The sequence below is a fragment of the Paraphaeosphaeria sporulosa genome (assembly GCF_001642045.1).
Source record: "Paraphaeosphaeria sporulosa strain AP3s5-JAC2a unplaced genomic scaffold CC84scaffold_5, whole genome shotgun sequence".
Lineage (NCBI taxonomy): Eukaryota > Fungi > Ascomycota > Dothideomycetes > Pleosporales > Didymosphaeriaceae > Paraphaeosphaeria > Paraphaeosphaeria sporulosa.
Window position 1 is genome coordinate 651231 of NW_017253364.1, and position 15819 is coordinate 667049.

Below are 15819 nucleotides of genomic sequence, written 5' to 3' on the forward strand. Positions count from 1 at the left end.
CAGTCGACTTGAGATTCGGTAACAACGCTAGCATGGCAGACTCGGACAGATAGACTGGGTTCGATGTCAAGAGGAGCGCGAAAGTCTGGTGTAAGAGGAACGGCAAACAACAACTTCTGGTACAGAGAAAAAACTCCGATGGTAGATCCCGTGACTTTGGTGCAGGGAGCCGATATCAAGGCTGGGGCATGGGCCCAAGTGCGCCGACAAGTTCAAGGATACTCTTACTCTCTGAGATTTAAGTTGTATGTAATGAGACATCAAACTAAGTTCTCGTAAAATGCCTACTGGTTTGCTCTATCATATTGAAAAGTCATTAGGAAAACTCTGAAGCATACAAAACGTTCAAATGCACCAGATTTGTGGAGGCGCATCGCTATATGAAGCCACTTGTATTCTATATATTCGGGATATCACCAAATCTGTTCTCAGCCCGTCCCATCATCCTCATTCTTGAGAAACAGCTCAACGACCCTCGCCATCTTCTCCTTCCGCACTGCCTTCTCCTTCTCCCTCATCTTTTCAGCACTCACCCCCCTAAACACCACATCCGCGAACACGGTTGCATAATTCCGTTGTATCAACTGCCTCAGCGCTATGTTGGGGACCTTACTCAACGTCCTTCTTCTGACCGGCGCTCTGGGCGACGCAGGCAGCTCCGTGCTCGCACGCGGCGTCGACGGTTTTGCCTTCCCCGCTTCCGCGATCTGGTGCGTGATGTTTTGCAGCATGGAGATGAGCAGGAGGAACGTGGCGTTGTGGTTTGGGGCGGTGGCGAGGATCTCGAGTACCCACATCTTCTCGTCGTCGCGGTCAAGCTGCTGTTTGGACTTTTCGCGTGTGGCGATGCCTTCTTCGAGTTTCTCCCAGAGGCTCTTGGTTATCACGCCATCTTGCAAGGTCCGTAGGAAGAGGAGGAGTGCTTCCGCAACATACTCCGTTTTCTCCCTCGGCGGCATGCCACCCGGAAAAGCTAGATCGAAAGATTCGTCACAGTCAAGCGATTCAATGATACCTCCCATGACTTCATCGTCCTCTGAGTCCTTGACCTGGCTGACAAACGGCCATGCAGCGTTGTGCTGCCATGGAGCGTTCTCCTTGTTCCCTTCATGACCGGTCATGTCCCACTCGGCAAGTGCGCGCTCCGTCATGTCTTCTAGTGAATCCGTCAGCCGAAATATCTCCCGGGGCACCGACCATCTCACTTCTCCATCCGGCTTCTGGCCCTGCAGCTTGCGGATGCCACCCTCGGGGATCTTGATGAGTTTATCGACCGCGCGCGTGAGGGATGATGGCTGCCAATGCGCCCGTAGAGGAAGGAAGTGGTCACGGCCATTTTCAACTCGTAGAACAAGGACATCGTCTAAAGACGATGTGCCTTCGTTCAGTAGCCGAACCATGTCTGGGCTGTCTACTTTCAGCTTCAACTCGGCATTACACACATCTGCAGGTTGCAATGTATATTGCGCATCCATCTCATCTGAAGCTGATTTCGAGGCCGTGTCAGGTTCCCGCTCAAATCGAACCTTGAGCCAGGGCGGGAATGCCCCTTCTGGCTGGTTCTGGTCGACTGGACGCATGGCAAAACCGAACGTAGCTGGCACTCTGCCGGTGTTTGCGATGGTGATGTTCCGACGTCTTGACTTGCCATATGAAACATCGCCAAAGTCGACTCCATCAAAGTTGCTGTCAGCTGTATCTTTGTCTTCAAAAGTATGCGTAGAGTGATCGACTACCAGAGCAACGGACGGGCGGCCTTCGTTCTCTTGACGGTCAAGTTCGCGGGCAACTTCCTGGTGTATTGCGGTCTTCAGCTCTGGCATTACTGCGTCGTACTTTAATGAGAACACAGCTTCTAGAGGTTTATGATCCGACGATATGACTCGCAAATGCGATGTATAGGACTCCAAGAGGAACTCGTCCGAGAAGCCTGCCTTAGTCGGGACGATCTCGGGCTCTGGATCCTGCGATTCGTCGTATTCATCGTAGCTGTCGTTCTTATCACCATCGGTATCGGGGTCATAGTCGTACAAGACGTCGTCATCTTGATCAAGCCCTTGCGCTTTCATTTCTTCATCCTTCTTTTGAGCTTCCTCTCGTTCTTTCGCTTTGAGATTGTACTGGTTTCTTGAAGCCCTGGTGCGATACAGGATGCGGTCGCACCAACTGGGCCCACGTCGTTTCTCGCTAGAATCGAAAACCCCGACTTTACCCACATCGTACTTGTACGTTGGAAGGAATCGAATCGGACCTTCTTCCCAGCCATCATGGAACGCTTTGCCGGCCTTTTGCTGCTGTCGGAGTTCGTCGTGGGGCAGGAGGGAGTTGATGGTAGTATGGAGGCTTGCAGGGTCTAGTTCAGGTGGAACAGGAACAGCATCTTCGGAATCTCGTTTCGAGGCATAACCAGAGTCTCCAGAGATGGAAGTATTGTCCTTTGCATCCTCGTGGTCGTGAGCCAGGGTGTGTACAGTGAGCAGTCGTCGCACATCATCTCCTGGAATCCCTTCCAAGCGATAGTTAAGATCTCCAAACCAGAATGCAAAGTCCTCGTCGCCTATACCCTCTCCCTGACCCTGATTCAAGTCCATGGCGTCGGTGATGGGGTCGAAGCGTGTGCGACTCGTGATCTGGCCCGCATCCCAATTCCTGCGCTCCAGTGAAGTTTTGTCAGCACCTGCAGCGAGATGTGAGTTCACGAAAACGAGTCTGGTGGTCTCGCCTAGGACAATCCTAGCCGTCACGGCGCCTTTGTTTCCCATGTATCCCATGAGGCCTGTGCCAACACTGGTGGTGCTGACTGACTTGACATGGGGGTGGACCTCGGGGGAGGCATAGATGAGAAGCAGCAAGCCGATCAGTTGCTGTTCTGCAACAAGCTGATAGCCATTAGGCAAGGCCGTAGCAACGCTCGCTTTCCATTTGTTGGCGACACTGGGATCTGTGTACGGCCGCAATGCTTCAGTAGCAGACGATATGTCTACCACTTCCTGCAGACCCAACACGTAGAGTCCGACTTCTTCGTTGCTGGCGACAGCGGCTGTGTCATTCTTAGGCACGGTAGGCGCAAGCGATGTTTGTCGTGCTTCTTGTGCCGATATGCTTTCTTTGGCCGAAGCATCGGATTCTCTGACACCGAGACCAGCTAGCGATTCCTCGATGCCTTTTCCGTCCACGAACCAGGCACCAATGTCCTGCTCCACGCCCTTCAGGCCCGCCGTATTCCAGGACCCCACTTTGATGCGCACTTGGCGTGGTCGTGTGTACTCGGCCCTGCGCGCGTACAGAGCTTGCGTGAGGTTTTGATGAGTCGTGGAGATCTGGGTCTGGCTGGCATTGCTATGAGGAAACGCCCCAGGAATGTTTGCATCCAGCCGCTCCGAGGAGACGGAACTTGCGCTTGAAGCCATGGCGATGGTGGGGAGGGGCAGGCGGCGCTGTGTCAAAGGTCAGAGAAGGATGTTACCGGCTGTCCATGGTACTGTGGTCGGCCGCGTGTCGAACGGAGTGAATGCTCGACGGACGCTGTCCCTCGTCTATGACATAGCAAGTATTTCTCCGGCGATGACGACGGCGTGGCAGTGCTCGTCGTTGAGCCACCTGGCCCAAGCTCTCGAGCATCTGTGGTGGTGCAGTCGCTATTTCCTAGGGTACCGAGGAGCTCCCCGCGCCAACAACAACACGGTGCGTCAGAAGTCACCAACCACCAGCACCAACATCTCTGCCTTGCGCGCCATGGGTCCAAACAAGGGGAGGTCGCGCGCGCACCACTCGCAACCACAGGCGCCGCCGCAGCCTTCGGACTACGAGACCGATGCCCCCCCGAACATGGACTACCCACCGCCGCCGCCCGGGCGCTCCAACGAGGAGCTCAACCTCTCTGTCATTCGCCGTCACTATGCCCATGTCAACGCGGTGCATTATGTCGCCCCATATGCCGTCCTGTATGCCTTCAGTCTGGAGACGGAACAGTGGGAGAAGGTTGGCGTTGAAGGTAGTCTCTTCATCTGCGGACTGGTGCCCTCGGCCGTCGGGGCCGAGCGTTACGGTGTCGTTATCCTAAACCGCCGCAGTATGGACAACTTCTACATGGAGATCACAGGCCCCGATGGGTTGGAGTTCACGGACGAGTACATCATCATGCAAGGCGACCAAGTATACGGCCTATGGATCTTCTGCGAGCCGCCTCCGAGCAGTACCGCCAATACCCGCACTGAGACTGTAGCCAAAATCCAGGAACTAGCTGTAAGTACTGCTTAGCCAGAGCAGCGTACGTATGCCGGACGCTTACTGACATGCACTGACCAGGCACGTGTCCAAGCCAGCCAGGCCGCCGTGGACCAGACCAGCGATGCCTCCAGTATAACTTCCGACCAGGTACAGTCTTCTGTCCCCATGGGACGGCAACTGTCACTTCGGGAGCTTTTTGGACAACAACGTACACAAGACGCAGCCTGGAGCGTCGTAAACCACCACAACACACAAGCACTACACCAAGGCTACCAACCCACACCGAGCCCTCACTCGGGCCAGCCTGACATGCTCAATCAGCTCTTCATGCGAGCGCATCAAGACTATAACAACTTCGGCTAATTAATCCCATGCAGCTAGGTTGCTATACTTCAAGCTACGCTTCGAGTTCGGACGAAGTGATAACGCCCGAGGAGGGAAGCCTGGTGAAAGCAGTCCTAAACCGGTTGAATCCTCCGCCCCGGGGACCTCTTAGTGGCGAAAAGTTGGATCGGGAGTTGATGTTTGCATACTTGACGCTGCAACGTAAAGGGACACCTGACGCGGGCCACTAGCCATCCACGTAACGCCGCTGTCTCCTCGGATACCCTGGATGAGATGCAGTCACATCCCGCAGGTTGGAGAAGTCTATTTTTCATACGGTCTAGGTATGATGCTTTCGCCTTCTCTCGAAATTTTGGCTTTGGCTCGTGGTCTCGATAACAGCGACTGACCATACTCAGCACTACAGACTCGCTGCCTTATTGAAAGCATGTGTTGTTAACGAGCGCGGCCCATGCGCCTCGGACACTTAACGAGGGTTGCGAAGACGTGCAATATCCATGTCTTGTCGTTGGTAGTCATCTGGAGGTCAATTGATGGATCACACCCACGATTGAGATTTGAATGCTTGACTTGGTATTCTCAATTGATATCTTAGCCATAACGTACACACCAACACGTGCTGTGAGCCCAAACGCCATCCCTGATGCTTTGTGATACATCCAATGTACAATGTTTCTTCCTTGTTTTCCAGCTCGTGCAATCCTACACCGACATCCCACGCGCCTAACGCTTCTTGCTGAACTTCTTCGATTCTGCAGCACAGTCAGCATGATCCACACCCCCCTGAGCCGAACCTGTCTTCTATTTCTCCACTTACCAGCAGCAGTCCTCTTCTTCTTCGGCGGCGACTTGCCCCTCGACTTGGCAACGCCCAAATGCTCTAACCAATCTTCCTCCTGCTCGTCCATAACGGAGAAGTTGGGGTATAGCTTCCTCAGATGCGGGATTGTACCTATCCGCGGGGGGTAATAAGACGCGACCGAGGGACCCTTGAGGCGCTGGTGGAGGATACGGCTACCGAGACGGATGCGTTCTGGGTTGAAAGTCGTGGAGAAGACCTTGCATTGGACCTGGCGCGCGTCAGAGGGGGTTGAAGGTTACATCGAATGAGAAAGGGTAGGCACCTTCATGAGGTCCAACACGCGGGCGCGCGAGACGGGGGAGACGGCCATTTTTGGGGGGGTAGATGCACTCGCGATGCGGCGCGATGCGGAGAAGATCTCGGAGGTCTCTGGTGAATGGGGCGCTTGGCGGGCGCTTGGACCACCAAGTTTTGCGACTGGCTGCCCGCATTTGCATTGTCGCAACTCGTTTTCAACCTCGCAATCTCACATTGCTAGCTCACACAGCATGTCTAGCTACGGGGCACAGAAGCGCGGAGGTATGTGATGTGTACTCGTTCTCTTTTTCCAACGCCTGGGTCGTGTTTGCTTGCCAATATTAAAGGCACTTGCGTCGCTGCTTCCACCCGCGTGTCACGTCTTGTTAATGGCACCTGCAGGCGGCTTCGACCACTACAGCAACGGCAACTCGCAGAAATATGCGCGCCCGGATAATTCCAATTTCCATCCCCGAAATCCGAACTTCAATGCTCATCAGCCTCGGAACCACAACTACCCCACCTCTCAGAGTGGTCCTCCTACGAGCAAGGAGCGCAGGGGCGAGACCGCGCACCTTGACTATATCGACCGCCTGCCTGATAGCTCAAAATGCGAGCCGTGCAAGCTGGCCAAAGAAGAGGCGGACGCAGGCATAATTGGGCTCCTGGCAAAGGTCGAAGCAGACGAGCAGATGCCGGAGGGCGACAAGGACATACTGCGCTGTGCTGGCGAGTTGCGAAGACTGCTCTCTGCCCGGAACGACAAGAAGCACGCCAAGCAGATGAAACAATTGGACAAGGCACGACCGTTTGAGGGCAAATATGTGATGATCCCAGGATACATCGAGCAGCAGATAGAGAAGGCGAAGTCCCTACCATCTCTTCCACCCATCGAACCTTCGCTAGAGGTACAAGTTTTCACGCACGCTTCCGTTTATGAGTCAAAGGCCAAGGCGAAAGGTCTCACCTCTACCGACGACCTCACCTACGAACGCCTCGAATTCATCGGAGATGCATATCTCGAAGTGATAGCCACACGGCTGATTGCGCATCGCTTGCCGCACCTGGATGTTCCGTCACAAGCACATTTCCGCGAACAATTGGTCAGGAACGACACATTGGCAAAATTCTCAAATGACTACGGCTTAGTCGATCGAATGAAACATGCATCGCACTTGAAACCAGGCACAGCCTCCAAGGTCTGGACCAAGATAACAGCCGATGTGTTCGAAGCCTACGTCGCCGCCGTGGTGCTCTCGGACCCCGTCGAGGGATTTCTCACGGCTGAGAAATGGATGAACCAGCTCTGGGCTGAGCAGGTGCTAGAGTACCGTGCGCCTATTCTTGTTGAAAATGTCAACGCTCAAGAGGAGCTTCATAGGCTCATCCAAATGAACCACATCAAGGTCACTTACATGGAGGAGAAGCAAATGGAGATGACGGCAACCGGTGTCCAGCAATATTACCAGGGTGTCTACTTGACAGGCTGGGGTTACGAGAATGAGTGGCTCGGCAGCGGTGTGGGGAGGAACAAGTCACAAGCTGCCGTGAACGCCGCGCAGGATGCGTTGACAAGGAACAACAACGCACTGCAGACAGCTACGAGCAAGAAGAAAGAGTTTCTGGCACACCAGCAAATTGAGCGAGACCAGAAGCGAGCGGACCTGCGAAGACAGGCAGCTGCCGGCGACGAGGAGGCAATCGCCGAACTGAGACGCATCATCAGCAACGATATTCGGATCAAGACGAAACTAGCAGGCAAAGGAGATGAAGCAGCGGCAGCCACGCTGAAGGAGCTTATTGCCGAAGAAGCAGCTCTTCCTAAGGAGGTTGATTCGAAGGACGGAGACGGACGCAACGCCCAGAGTCAGATTAGTGGCAGGGCCGATGAGACCAAGGGCTATACTCAATTTCAGAACACCGCCAATGGAAACCCCAACACGACTCCTTCAAAGAAGACCAAGAAGAATAAAGACGCCATCAGAGAAGGCTCAAAAACTACAAAAGACACCAAACTGAGCTCAGAGGACTTTCTTGCCAATATCATGGCAGGAGGCAATACCGAGTTGACGGCAGCGAAAGATACCCGGAAGGACGGCAGCTCGTGGCTAGAGAAGGAGCAAAAGAAGAAGGAGAAGGAAGAACGGAAGAAACAGGAGAAGATGGCGAAGAAGGACAAAAGGGCGAACGCAGCGTAGCTGTCTGACATTCACCTGAGCCTTCAGTAATTAGGATGGAAATCGGAATTTCAGTAGTGATGCCCTTGGCGCATGAGGACGTGTGACGTCGTAAGCATATGCAGCATGGAATCGAATAATATCACCAATTCCACAATCAATTCTCGAAACTAACAAGTCTGGTTTGACTCGCAGATCGCGTTGGGGGACTGACCCCGCTTGCACACCCTTGTCTGGACCTCGGCCTCCGAGGCTCCTACTAGCTAGCTCCCCGTACCTCACCATTGCAGACCATACTTGGTGTATAACAAACATTCCAGCATGCTTGTTTCTTCGCATTGTCACTTCATCTTCGCTTAGCACTTGTTAGACATGGCAGCCGCGGCTGCAGCTTCTATCGCTGGTGTTTCCGCACTTGCAGCATACCTCGACGCGAAGTATCACATTGGACAGGACCTCAGGATCAAGCGGAGGGTCGGCCAGGCTGCGAAGTACTATCAAGAACTAGGTAAAACATTTCATTATTCTTCGAAACTCAAAACGGCGAAGCTGATGTATGATCCAGTCAAGCACAACCGCCTCTCCCTCTGGTACGCCTTCACACCTCACGTGACCGCGCACCCAAACGAAGAGTGTATCTGGTCCCGCACAGGCTCCTACACCTGGCAGCAAGCCCATGACCGGGCCATCCAATGGGCGCGTTTCTTCCTCTCCAAGGGCGTCAAGCCCGGCGACCTCGTCGGCGTGTACCTCATCAACAGCGTTGATTTCCCCGTCATCTGGCTCGGCCTGCTGTGCATCGGGTGTGCGCCCGCACTGCTGAACTACAATCTCAAGGGCGATGCGCTGGCGCATTGCGTCCGGATCAGCGGGGCGAGAGTGCTGCTTGTCGACTCGGACGGGGAAGTGAATGGTAGGTTTCACGAGGTGAGGGGCCGGCTCGAGGAGGAGATGGGGGTCGAGGGAACGGTGGTGACGGATCAGTTCCTCGCAGATTTGTACAAGACGAGCGTCAATGTGCCGGGCGATGAATACCGCGCGGGCGTCAAGGGGAACAGTCCGACATGCCTGCTGTACACCTCTGGGACCACGGGATTGCCAAAGGCAGCGCCGTTCCTCACAAGCCGGTACCACGAGCGCGGGAACCCGGCGAATCCGCCGTTCGGGCAGACTACGAGCGACAGGTGGTACTGCAGCATGCCGCTGTTCCACGGCACGGGCGGGCTGTCCATAATGTCCTCCCTGACCTTGGGCCTCAGCGTCGCCGTCGGTCGCAAGTTCAGCGTCAGCACCCACTGGGACGACATCCACGACTCGGGCGCCTCTGTCTTCGTGTATGTCGGCGAGGCTGCGCGGTATCTGCTCAATGCGCCTCCGCACCCGCTCGAGCGGAACCACCCGCGACTCAGGGCCATGTATGGCAATGGCATGCGGCCGGATGTCTGGAGCCGGTTCAAAAAGCGATTTGACGTCCCGCAGGTCATTGAATTTTTCAACTCCACAGAGGGTGTCCTCAGCATGGTGAACTGGAGCCTGAACGGGTACACGCAGGACTGCGTGGGGCGGCACGGCGCGATCCTCAGGCACGCCCTGCGCGACACGTACGTCCCTGTTGCCATTGATACCGAAACGGGGAATATCCTGCGCGACCCAGCCACTGGATTTGCCCGACGCAACGCGTACGACGAGGGCGGCGAGATCCTGGTCAAAGTGCCGTCAGAGGCTGCGTTCGCGGGCTACGTAAACAACCCCGCTGCCAACGCAAAGAAATTCGAGCGCGACGTGCTGGTCAAGGGGGACCTGTACTACCGGAGTGGCGACTCGCTGCGGCGGGATGCCGATGGGCGGTGGTTCTTCCTCGATAGGCTGGGCGACACGTTCCGCTGGAAGTCGGAGAACGTGTCTACAGCGCAAGTCGCCGAGGTTCTTGGTAAATACCCTGGCGTCGCGGAGGCTACGGTGTACGGCGTTACGGTTCCCAACCACGATGGGCGAGCTGGGTGCGCAGCAGTTCTTCTCGCCGATGGTGTCACGGTGCATAGTTTCGACTGGAAGGCGTTCCTGGAGTATGCGAAGGGAGAGCTGGTGAAGGAAGCGGTGCCAGTGTTTGTGAGGGTAGTCGGGCAGAGCAGTCGGACGGATAACGAAAAGCAGAACAAGGGGCCGTTGAAGGCTGAGGGCATTGAGGTGAGCTCGTTTGGGGAGAAGGTGGTGGGTGGGAAGGGGGATGTGATGATGTGGTTGGGCGGTGGTAGGGGCACGTATGAACTCTTTGGGGCGAGAGAGTTGGAGGATGTTAAAGGGGGGAGGGCGAGGCTGTAGGTACTGAATAGGAGGAATGTCGACGAGAAATATCCATCAAAACACAGCTCCTCTTACGGCATCATCCTACATTCAATGAGTACCAGACCCGAGATGCCGAATCCTAATCCAAAATCTCTCGAACAAGGCCCGCAGACCATGCATCTGCTCCTCATCGGGTGACGGATCATTCTTGTCTTGTCTGACAACATCCTCTGCGAGATGGTCCGCTTCCCGAATATCTTCCACGCTTGGGCGTCTTTTGGGTGTCTCGGATTGCAGGACAGCGGCAGACGCTTTGTCGTTTGATTCGACTGCAGCTTCTTGCGATTGTGTATCTGGACTTTCTTTGGAGAATAAGGACAGTCGATCAAGATCCACGCGGCTCGTCATTGGGTGATCTCTGTGCTTCTTCAGACAGTATTCTCCCCGTAGCCTGACCATCGTAGTATGCATTCGCTGAAGAGTCTGACGTAGGTGCGCAGTCTGAGCGGGTGTGTACTCGGCAAGATCAGGCACGGTCCATTGGTCGTACAGTCTGCCGTGGGTAGCAGGTGTTTCAGGGCCTCCGTAACAACTCAAGAATAGGAAACAGAGGAAGCAAGCGCTCTTTGAAGCGCCTATGATCCGCGGTCGGCGCGTGATGACCTTCTGTGTGGATGAGACTTCGAACTCTCTTCTAGCTTCTTGTTGTGCGAGGTGTGTGATAAGTTGGACTTCGGCATGCACATAACATGGCATTGGGCGGCCTTGTATTGAGGGTTCGTTGATCACAGACACGTATGGCTGCACCCCTTCGATTTCGAGCTTGACCGGCGGTAGATCCTTTGGTCGAGCTCCAGAGATTTGGCGGTGTATTCTGCATATTGACATTGCCATGCGCCAGTAAGCACCCGTCTTCTCCACTTCACCAATGTACTTATTTCTCAGCCACAGCCCAGCATCGAGCTCGCATTCACCCAGCAGATGCTTGAACGGTACTCTCCCATTGTCCGTAGTGACATTGAAGCAATCTCTCGCTATCGTTTCCAGCTGCCGCACCACATGGTCGGAGCCTTGCTCAATCTCATCGACGGTCAGGCTCTCAAGCAATGCCAGTAACTTTACGTTCAACGAAAGCCCACGCCTGACAAGCTCGTTACATAAGGCAGGTGGCTTCCACTTATCTTGTGGTCTCGATTTAGGCATCCGCATGAACGCTCGCGCCAATTTATCATCCGGGTTTGTCCGTGTTCTGCCTTTCTCGCGGAAAATGGGTGGGTGTCCGACAGCCTTCCGGACGCGTTGGTAGATGCGGAGCCTGTTGAGATGGACGATCTTGGCGAAGACGTTGCTCACCGTCTCGCCTTCGGATGTGGAAGCTGACTGACAATGCCATATTTCTGCTAAGCTGCCCTTGAGCTCTTCGCTGACGCCCTCATTTGCGGCTAGCCAAAGCTTCAGTCCTGTCAGGTGGCCATTAGCATCGGCGCGCTCCTCGATACATGCTGCCGTGACGCTGAATACTGCCTCTTTCGATGCGGCGAGTAGCGCGAGATCGTTCGCTAGTCGGTTTTCGATATGTTCCGACAAGATGTATTGATCTCGGCTCTCAGACCGTGGCGGGGAAAGTTGCACATAGTCGTCAATGCGGGGTGCTCCTGGGGAAGGAGGTAGGCCGGTGTGTGCATCCCAGGGACATTCACCCGTCGCTAATGCTAAGTCGACTGCTGCTTGTCGGAAGGTCGTCTCGTCCTGCACAGACGTCCATATCGACCTTTCGGTAGGTGCCGTCCTTATCTCTTGGCGGACCAACGCTGGCGCAGAATCTCCTTTCATGGTGGCCGAATCCTCGTCTCCCATATCGAGCATCCTCAATTGGACATCGCTAGCGAGCTGGTTGAGTTTTTCTCTGCTGTGGGTCGGATGATCGCAATGCGAGACTCAGGCCTGGGCTGAATGGAGGCCGCTGTGCTGCCGCAGGTGAACGGCGCTCTCGACCTTTACAAGGCGGTTCTCGACGGACACCTACAATACACCCATGCTTGCAACGGCTATTGACCCCATGAGGTTGTCTGGTACCTGAGATGGATCTGCAATGACCTCATGCCGCCTAATCCTTGCAAGCGCCGAACCCCACGTACGGCGGGGTACTCGTGCTGGACCCTGCGAGGAAAAAAACCTAGTGCATGTATGACCAGACACACAACACACAAGTACACGTCCAGTCTCCCAAATACACCATGACCGACAAACTCCGTGTCCTTCTCGTCGGCAACGGCGGCCGCGAACACGCCATCGCCTGGAAACTCGCCCAATCGCCTCGTGTTGAGCACATCTACGTTGTACCCGGTAACGGCGGCACCGCATCCTCCGCAAACACCACAAACGTCCCGTCAATCAAGCAGGAAGACTTCCCCGCACTCGTACAATTCGCGAAGGAGAAGAACATCAACCTACTCGTCCCCGGTCCCGAGGCTCCCCTCGTCGCGGGAATTGTCGACTACTTCGAGAAGCATGGCGACAAGAGCGTGCGGTTCTTCGGGCCGAGCGAGGCAGCTGCGAGGATGGAGGGCAGCAAGACGTTCAGCAAGGACTTCATGAAGAGGAACAACATCCCCACCGCGGCGTATGAGAACTTCAGCGACTACGAGAAGGCGAAGGCGTACTTGGACTCGATAGATCACAATGTCGTGATCAAGGCATCAGGGCTTGCAGCAGGCAAGGGTGTTTTAATCCCACAGACTAAGGAAGAAGCACACGCTGGGCTCAAGGATATCATGCTGGACAGGGAATTCGGCGCCGCGGGCGACGAGGTTGTTATTGAGGAGTTCCTCGAGGGCGATGAGCTGTCTATCCTAACTTTCTCAGACGGCGCAACGATCAAGTCGCTGCCCCCTGCACAAGACCACAAGAGAATTGGGGACGGAGACACTGGGCCAAACACAGGTGGCATGGGCACATACGCACCCACGCGCATCGCACCGCCTGAGGTCATCGAGGCGGTTCATAAAGACATCCTCCAGCCAACCGTTGACGGCATGAAGAAAGAGGGCTATACATTCAAGGGAGTTCTCTTCACTGGCCTGATGATGACAAAGCAAGGTCCGAAGGTGCTGGAATACAACGTCCGGTTTGGTGACCCCGAGACTCAGAGTTTGCTCGCGCTCATGGAGAGTGACCTCGCGGAAGTCATGGTTGCGTGCGCCGAGGGAAGACTATCGGAGGTCGATGTCAAAGTGGGGAATAAGTCCGCGGCTACGGTCGTAGTAGCGGCGGGAGGGTACCCTGGTTCATATGCAAAGGGCACGGTTATGACGCTGGATCAGGTACCGGAAGGTATGCGCTCCCTTACTCAAACAGCCGTCCTTTTTTAAACGAAATCATGTGCTAACTTTGAACAGATGTGGTCCTCTTCCATGCTGGAACCTCACTCATAGACAACACGCTCAAGACTGCAGGCGGTCGTGTCATTGCATCAACAGCGACAGCAGCCACGCTGGAAGAAGCTGTTGCGAAGGCGTACAAGGGTGTTGACTGCATACACTTCGATGGCATGCAGTACCGGAAGGACATCGCTGGTCGGGCACTGAAAAAGTAGAGGAATTGTATATACCAGGTTGGGTTGCGTAGAGAAAACTGTGGCGTCGCGGGACATTTAAAGTACGATCGATTACCTTTCGAAAATCGTTTTGACGTATATGAGGCTGGAGCGTTCGCCGTGACCGACAGCGATTTCTTGTAGTATGCGTTCTACTACACCATCTTGTGTTTCGGACTAACATGTTCGTTGCATGGACAAGGAACAATGGCGACTCGACGTCACTGACCAATCAATGTTCAGCTCGTTACGGGGAGAGCCACTGGGTGAGTGAACGCTAGTGCCACACCATTCTTTTGAAATACCTAATCACAAGCGGCACGATGCCTTGGGTCAGCTCAGACGTGGAAGCTCGGGTCGCTAGTTTGGGCTTGAGATGGTGGCTGGAAGCTGACCTTTGGAGCGACGAGAGCCACCGCAATACTTGGCTCCAACGATCAGGTCAAGAAGTTCGAAGAGGTGGACAAGGACGAGCTGATTGAGAAGACACTTGACGAGGCTGTAGCGCTCAGTCTCCAGCGCGATGCTGTCGGCGCCGGCATCGTGAGCTGGTAGGTTGCGCCGTACAAGGCTCAACTCGGAGTGTCTTCCCTACAGCGAGATGAGAACAAATATTTTCTAGACATGCAAACATCTTGAATCGCTGGTTTCTGGTTTGCTTCCACACAGTGTGCGCATGGTGACTGGTGGCAGAATCCGCGGTACCTAACAATGCAGTCTGATACGGATATCAGTGGTAGTTTCTCGACGGCTGTGAAGAGCTAGAAAAGTTCCAAAATGTGCAGTCTGCCCGGCGATACCAACACTAGCTATCAAGGGCGTCCATCTTTGAAGCATTGTTAGTGGGCGACACCTAGTGACCGTTCTTCGGAGCTGCTGGCCGTACACCACAATGTAGGGAGATGTTCATCTGTGAGAGGCATCTAATCAGTTACTCTGTCGGCAGTTCTCAGGTTCACGCTGCTGAAACCAAAAGCTAATGCACCGTAGGTATTGATACCACAAAATCACATTGACATAGGTTTTTGCCTCTATTACAATATCCGCAACAGGCCTGATCCATCACAGGAGCGTAGATATGGCATCCTTGCGAAGTGGATAAGGTCTACCTATCGTTTTTGGGCTTCTATAAAAACTTTTTGTGGGTGGTGTGTAGCCGATGTGGCTGGCTGCCACGACAGTGCGCGTGGTGGTCAGCCCGCCGAAAGGAGTTCGGCAGGCCTTTCCACCCCAGGTTACGGGCCGGGCCTAGATCCTGGCCTTAGGGTAGTCTTTCTGCATGTAAGAAGTGGACATGAGAGAGCAGTCCTAGAATACTAATGTGTGTCCGTTTTCCCTCTTTGTTGAGGATACGCGCCAATAGAGGCCGGGTGAAGGGGCAGGTGGAAATTGGATGAAGCTTGACGCGATACTCTCGCCTGGTGTCGATATGCGTAGCTCTGCATGGTGGAAGAAAAAGGCGGTCAAGCTCGCAAGGACTAGTAGACGTGTGCCGTGAGCCGCATGCGTCGGGGTCAGGAGTGTGCCCCAGTGCCCTCTTGGCTGTGCCCTCTTGCCCCAGTCCTTCAGTGCCCCTCCGTGCAGTGCTCCCAGCATAGCCACCACTAGTCACGCTCGAGTCAAAATTTCACGCTGGACATGTGTTTCCGACAATAAAGCGATCGATAACCTTGAAATCTCATTATTTTTTTTCGACGTGACCGTAATCTTTGCGATCACACGAAGCAGACTGTGAAAAAGCAAAGTCAAAAGCGGTAAACTCAGTGGAAATTTGAAGGGAACGCATTGGGCGCAATTTTATATTCAGAACTCTAGCATCACATAAGAGCTACAATAGTTTGGGTTTACAGCCAGCTTTTCACATTCGCGCACACCATCGGTAGAACCGAGCCCTCAAGGCCTCCCTGCTCGCAAGTATGTCCAGCATGATGAGAGATCCACTCTTGCGACTGACCGTCAGCCATGTAGTGCCGTGTGCGCATAGCAGGTGTCAATTTTTGTCATTTTATACGTGCGTACTGAATGGACGAATTCATTAAGTTGTAATCGTTATGGCTGTTCAACTAAGTCGTGCGTATCAGTGGAAT

At 54.4% G+C, this 15819-nt stretch overlaps 8 protein-coding genes across 8 annotated transcripts; 5 read left to right on the forward strand and 3 right to left on the reverse strand.

Moving 5' to 3' along the window:
• Nucleotides 1–338: 338 nt before the first annotated feature.
• On the reverse strand, nucleotides 339–3628 carry CC84DRAFT_1164084 (DNase I-like protein). Its single transcript, XM_018178404.1, has one exon. It carries the CDS (start codon nucleotides 3408–3410, stop codon nucleotides 429–431), a length of 2982 nt encoding a protein of 993 aa, XP_018035952.1. The 5' UTR covers nucleotides 3411–3628; the 3' UTR covers nucleotides 339–428.
• Nucleotides 3629–5087, forward strand: CC84DRAFT_1145085 (PH domain-like protein). Its single transcript, XM_018176492.1, has 2 exons — nucleotides 3629–4245; nucleotides 4309–5087. Exons 1-2 carry the CDS (start codon nucleotides 3736–3738, stop codon nucleotides 4591–4593), a joined length of 795 nt encoding a protein of 264 aa, XP_018035953.1. The 5' UTR covers nucleotides 3629–3735; the 3' UTR covers nucleotides 4594–5087.
• A 43-nt stretch (nucleotides 5088–5130) lies between these two features.
• On the reverse strand, nucleotides 5131–5749 carry CC84DRAFT_1164086 (uncharacterized protein; the record flags this gene model as incomplete). Its single annotated transcript, XM_018178405.1, has 3 exons — nucleotides 5131–5327; nucleotides 5393–5645; nucleotides 5700–5749. Coding segments are annotated over 3 exons (332 nt in total), but the record flags the coding sequence as incomplete, so codon positions are not given.
• Nucleotides 5750–5896: 147 nt separating this feature from the next.
• On the forward strand, nucleotides 5897–7977 carry CC84DRAFT_1205357 (uncharacterized protein). Its single transcript, XM_018181970.1, has 2 exons — nucleotides 5897–5956; nucleotides 6077–7977. The coding sequence occupies exons 1-2, from the start codon at nucleotides 5926–5928 to the stop codon at nucleotides 7870–7872; spliced, it is 1827 nt and encodes a 608-aa protein (XP_018035955.1). The 5' UTR covers nucleotides 5897–5925; the 3' UTR covers nucleotides 7873–7977.
• A 178-nt stretch (nucleotides 7978–8155) lies between these two features.
• Nucleotides 8156–10173, forward strand: CC84DRAFT_1259005 (acetyl-CoA synthetase-like protein; the record flags this gene model as incomplete). The annotated part of the gene is made up of 2 exons (XM_018184871.1): nucleotides 8156–8359; nucleotides 8417–10173. The coding sequence occupies exons 1-2, from the start codon at nucleotides 8224–8226 to the stop codon at nucleotides 10171–10173; spliced, it is 1893 nt and encodes a 630-aa protein (XP_018035956.1). The 5' UTR covers nucleotides 8156–8223.
• Nucleotides 10174–10219: 46 nt separating this feature from the next.
• Nucleotides 10220–11970, reverse strand: CC84DRAFT_1205359 (uncharacterized protein; the record flags this gene model as incomplete). The annotated part of the gene is made up of 2 exons (XM_018181971.1): nucleotides 10220–10638; nucleotides 10688–11970. 2 exons carry the CDS (start codon nucleotides 11968–11970, stop codon nucleotides 10566–10568), a joined length of 1356 nt encoding a protein of 451 aa, XP_018035957.1. The 3' UTR covers nucleotides 10220–10565.
• A 355-nt stretch (nucleotides 11971–12325) lies between these two features.
• Nucleotides 12326–14215, forward strand: CC84DRAFT_1118894 (phosphoribosylamine--glycine ligase). Its single transcript, XM_018175535.1, has 2 exons — nucleotides 12326–13470; nucleotides 13536–14215. Exons 1-2 carry the CDS (start codon nucleotides 12375–12377, stop codon nucleotides 13730–13732), a joined length of 1293 nt encoding a protein of 430 aa, XP_018035958.1. The 5' UTR covers nucleotides 12326–12374; the 3' UTR covers nucleotides 13733–14215.
• Nucleotides 14056–15230, forward strand: CC84DRAFT_1175747 (uncharacterized protein; the record flags this gene model as incomplete). Its single annotated transcript, XM_018180174.1, has 4 exons — nucleotides 14056–14064; nucleotides 14123–14275; nucleotides 14723–15013; nucleotides 15096–15230. The coding sequence occupies 4 exons, from the start codon at nucleotides 14056–14058 to the stop codon at nucleotides 15228–15230; spliced, it is 588 nt and encodes a 195-aa protein (XP_018035959.1).
• Between the last annotated feature and the right edge of the window lie 589 nt (nucleotides 15231–15819).

Excerpts from the sequence above, each read along its gene's own strand:
- CC84DRAFT_1164084 (XM_018178404.1), bottom strand. The coding sequence starts at position 3,410 with ATGGCTTCAAGCGCAAGTTCCGTCTCCTCGGAGCGGCTGGATGCAAAC.
- CC84DRAFT_1145085 (XM_018176492.1), top strand. The coding sequence starts at position 3,736 with ATGGGTCCAAACAAGGGGAGGTCGCGCGCGCACCACTCGCAACCACAG. Across the intron at positions 4,246-4,308 it reads CCAAAATCCAGGAACTAGCT|GCACGTGTCCAAGCCAGCCA; the intron begins GTAAGTACTGCT and ends TGCACTGACCAG.
- CC84DRAFT_1205357 (XM_018181970.1), top strand. The coding sequence starts at position 5,926 with ATGTCTAGCTACGGGGCACAGAAGCGCGGAG. Across the intron at positions 5,957-6,076 it reads CGGGGCACAGAAGCGCGGAG|GCGGCTTCGACCACTACAGC; the intron begins GTATGTGATGTG and ends TGGCACCTGCAG.
- CC84DRAFT_1118894 (XM_018175535.1), top strand. The coding sequence starts at position 12,375 with ATGACCGACAAACTCCGTGTCCTTCTCGTCGGCAACGGCGGCCGCGAA. Across the intron at positions 13,471-13,535 it reads GCTGGATCAGGTACCGGAAG|ATGTGGTCCTCTTCCATGCT; the intron begins GTATGCGCTCCC and ends AACTTTGAACAG.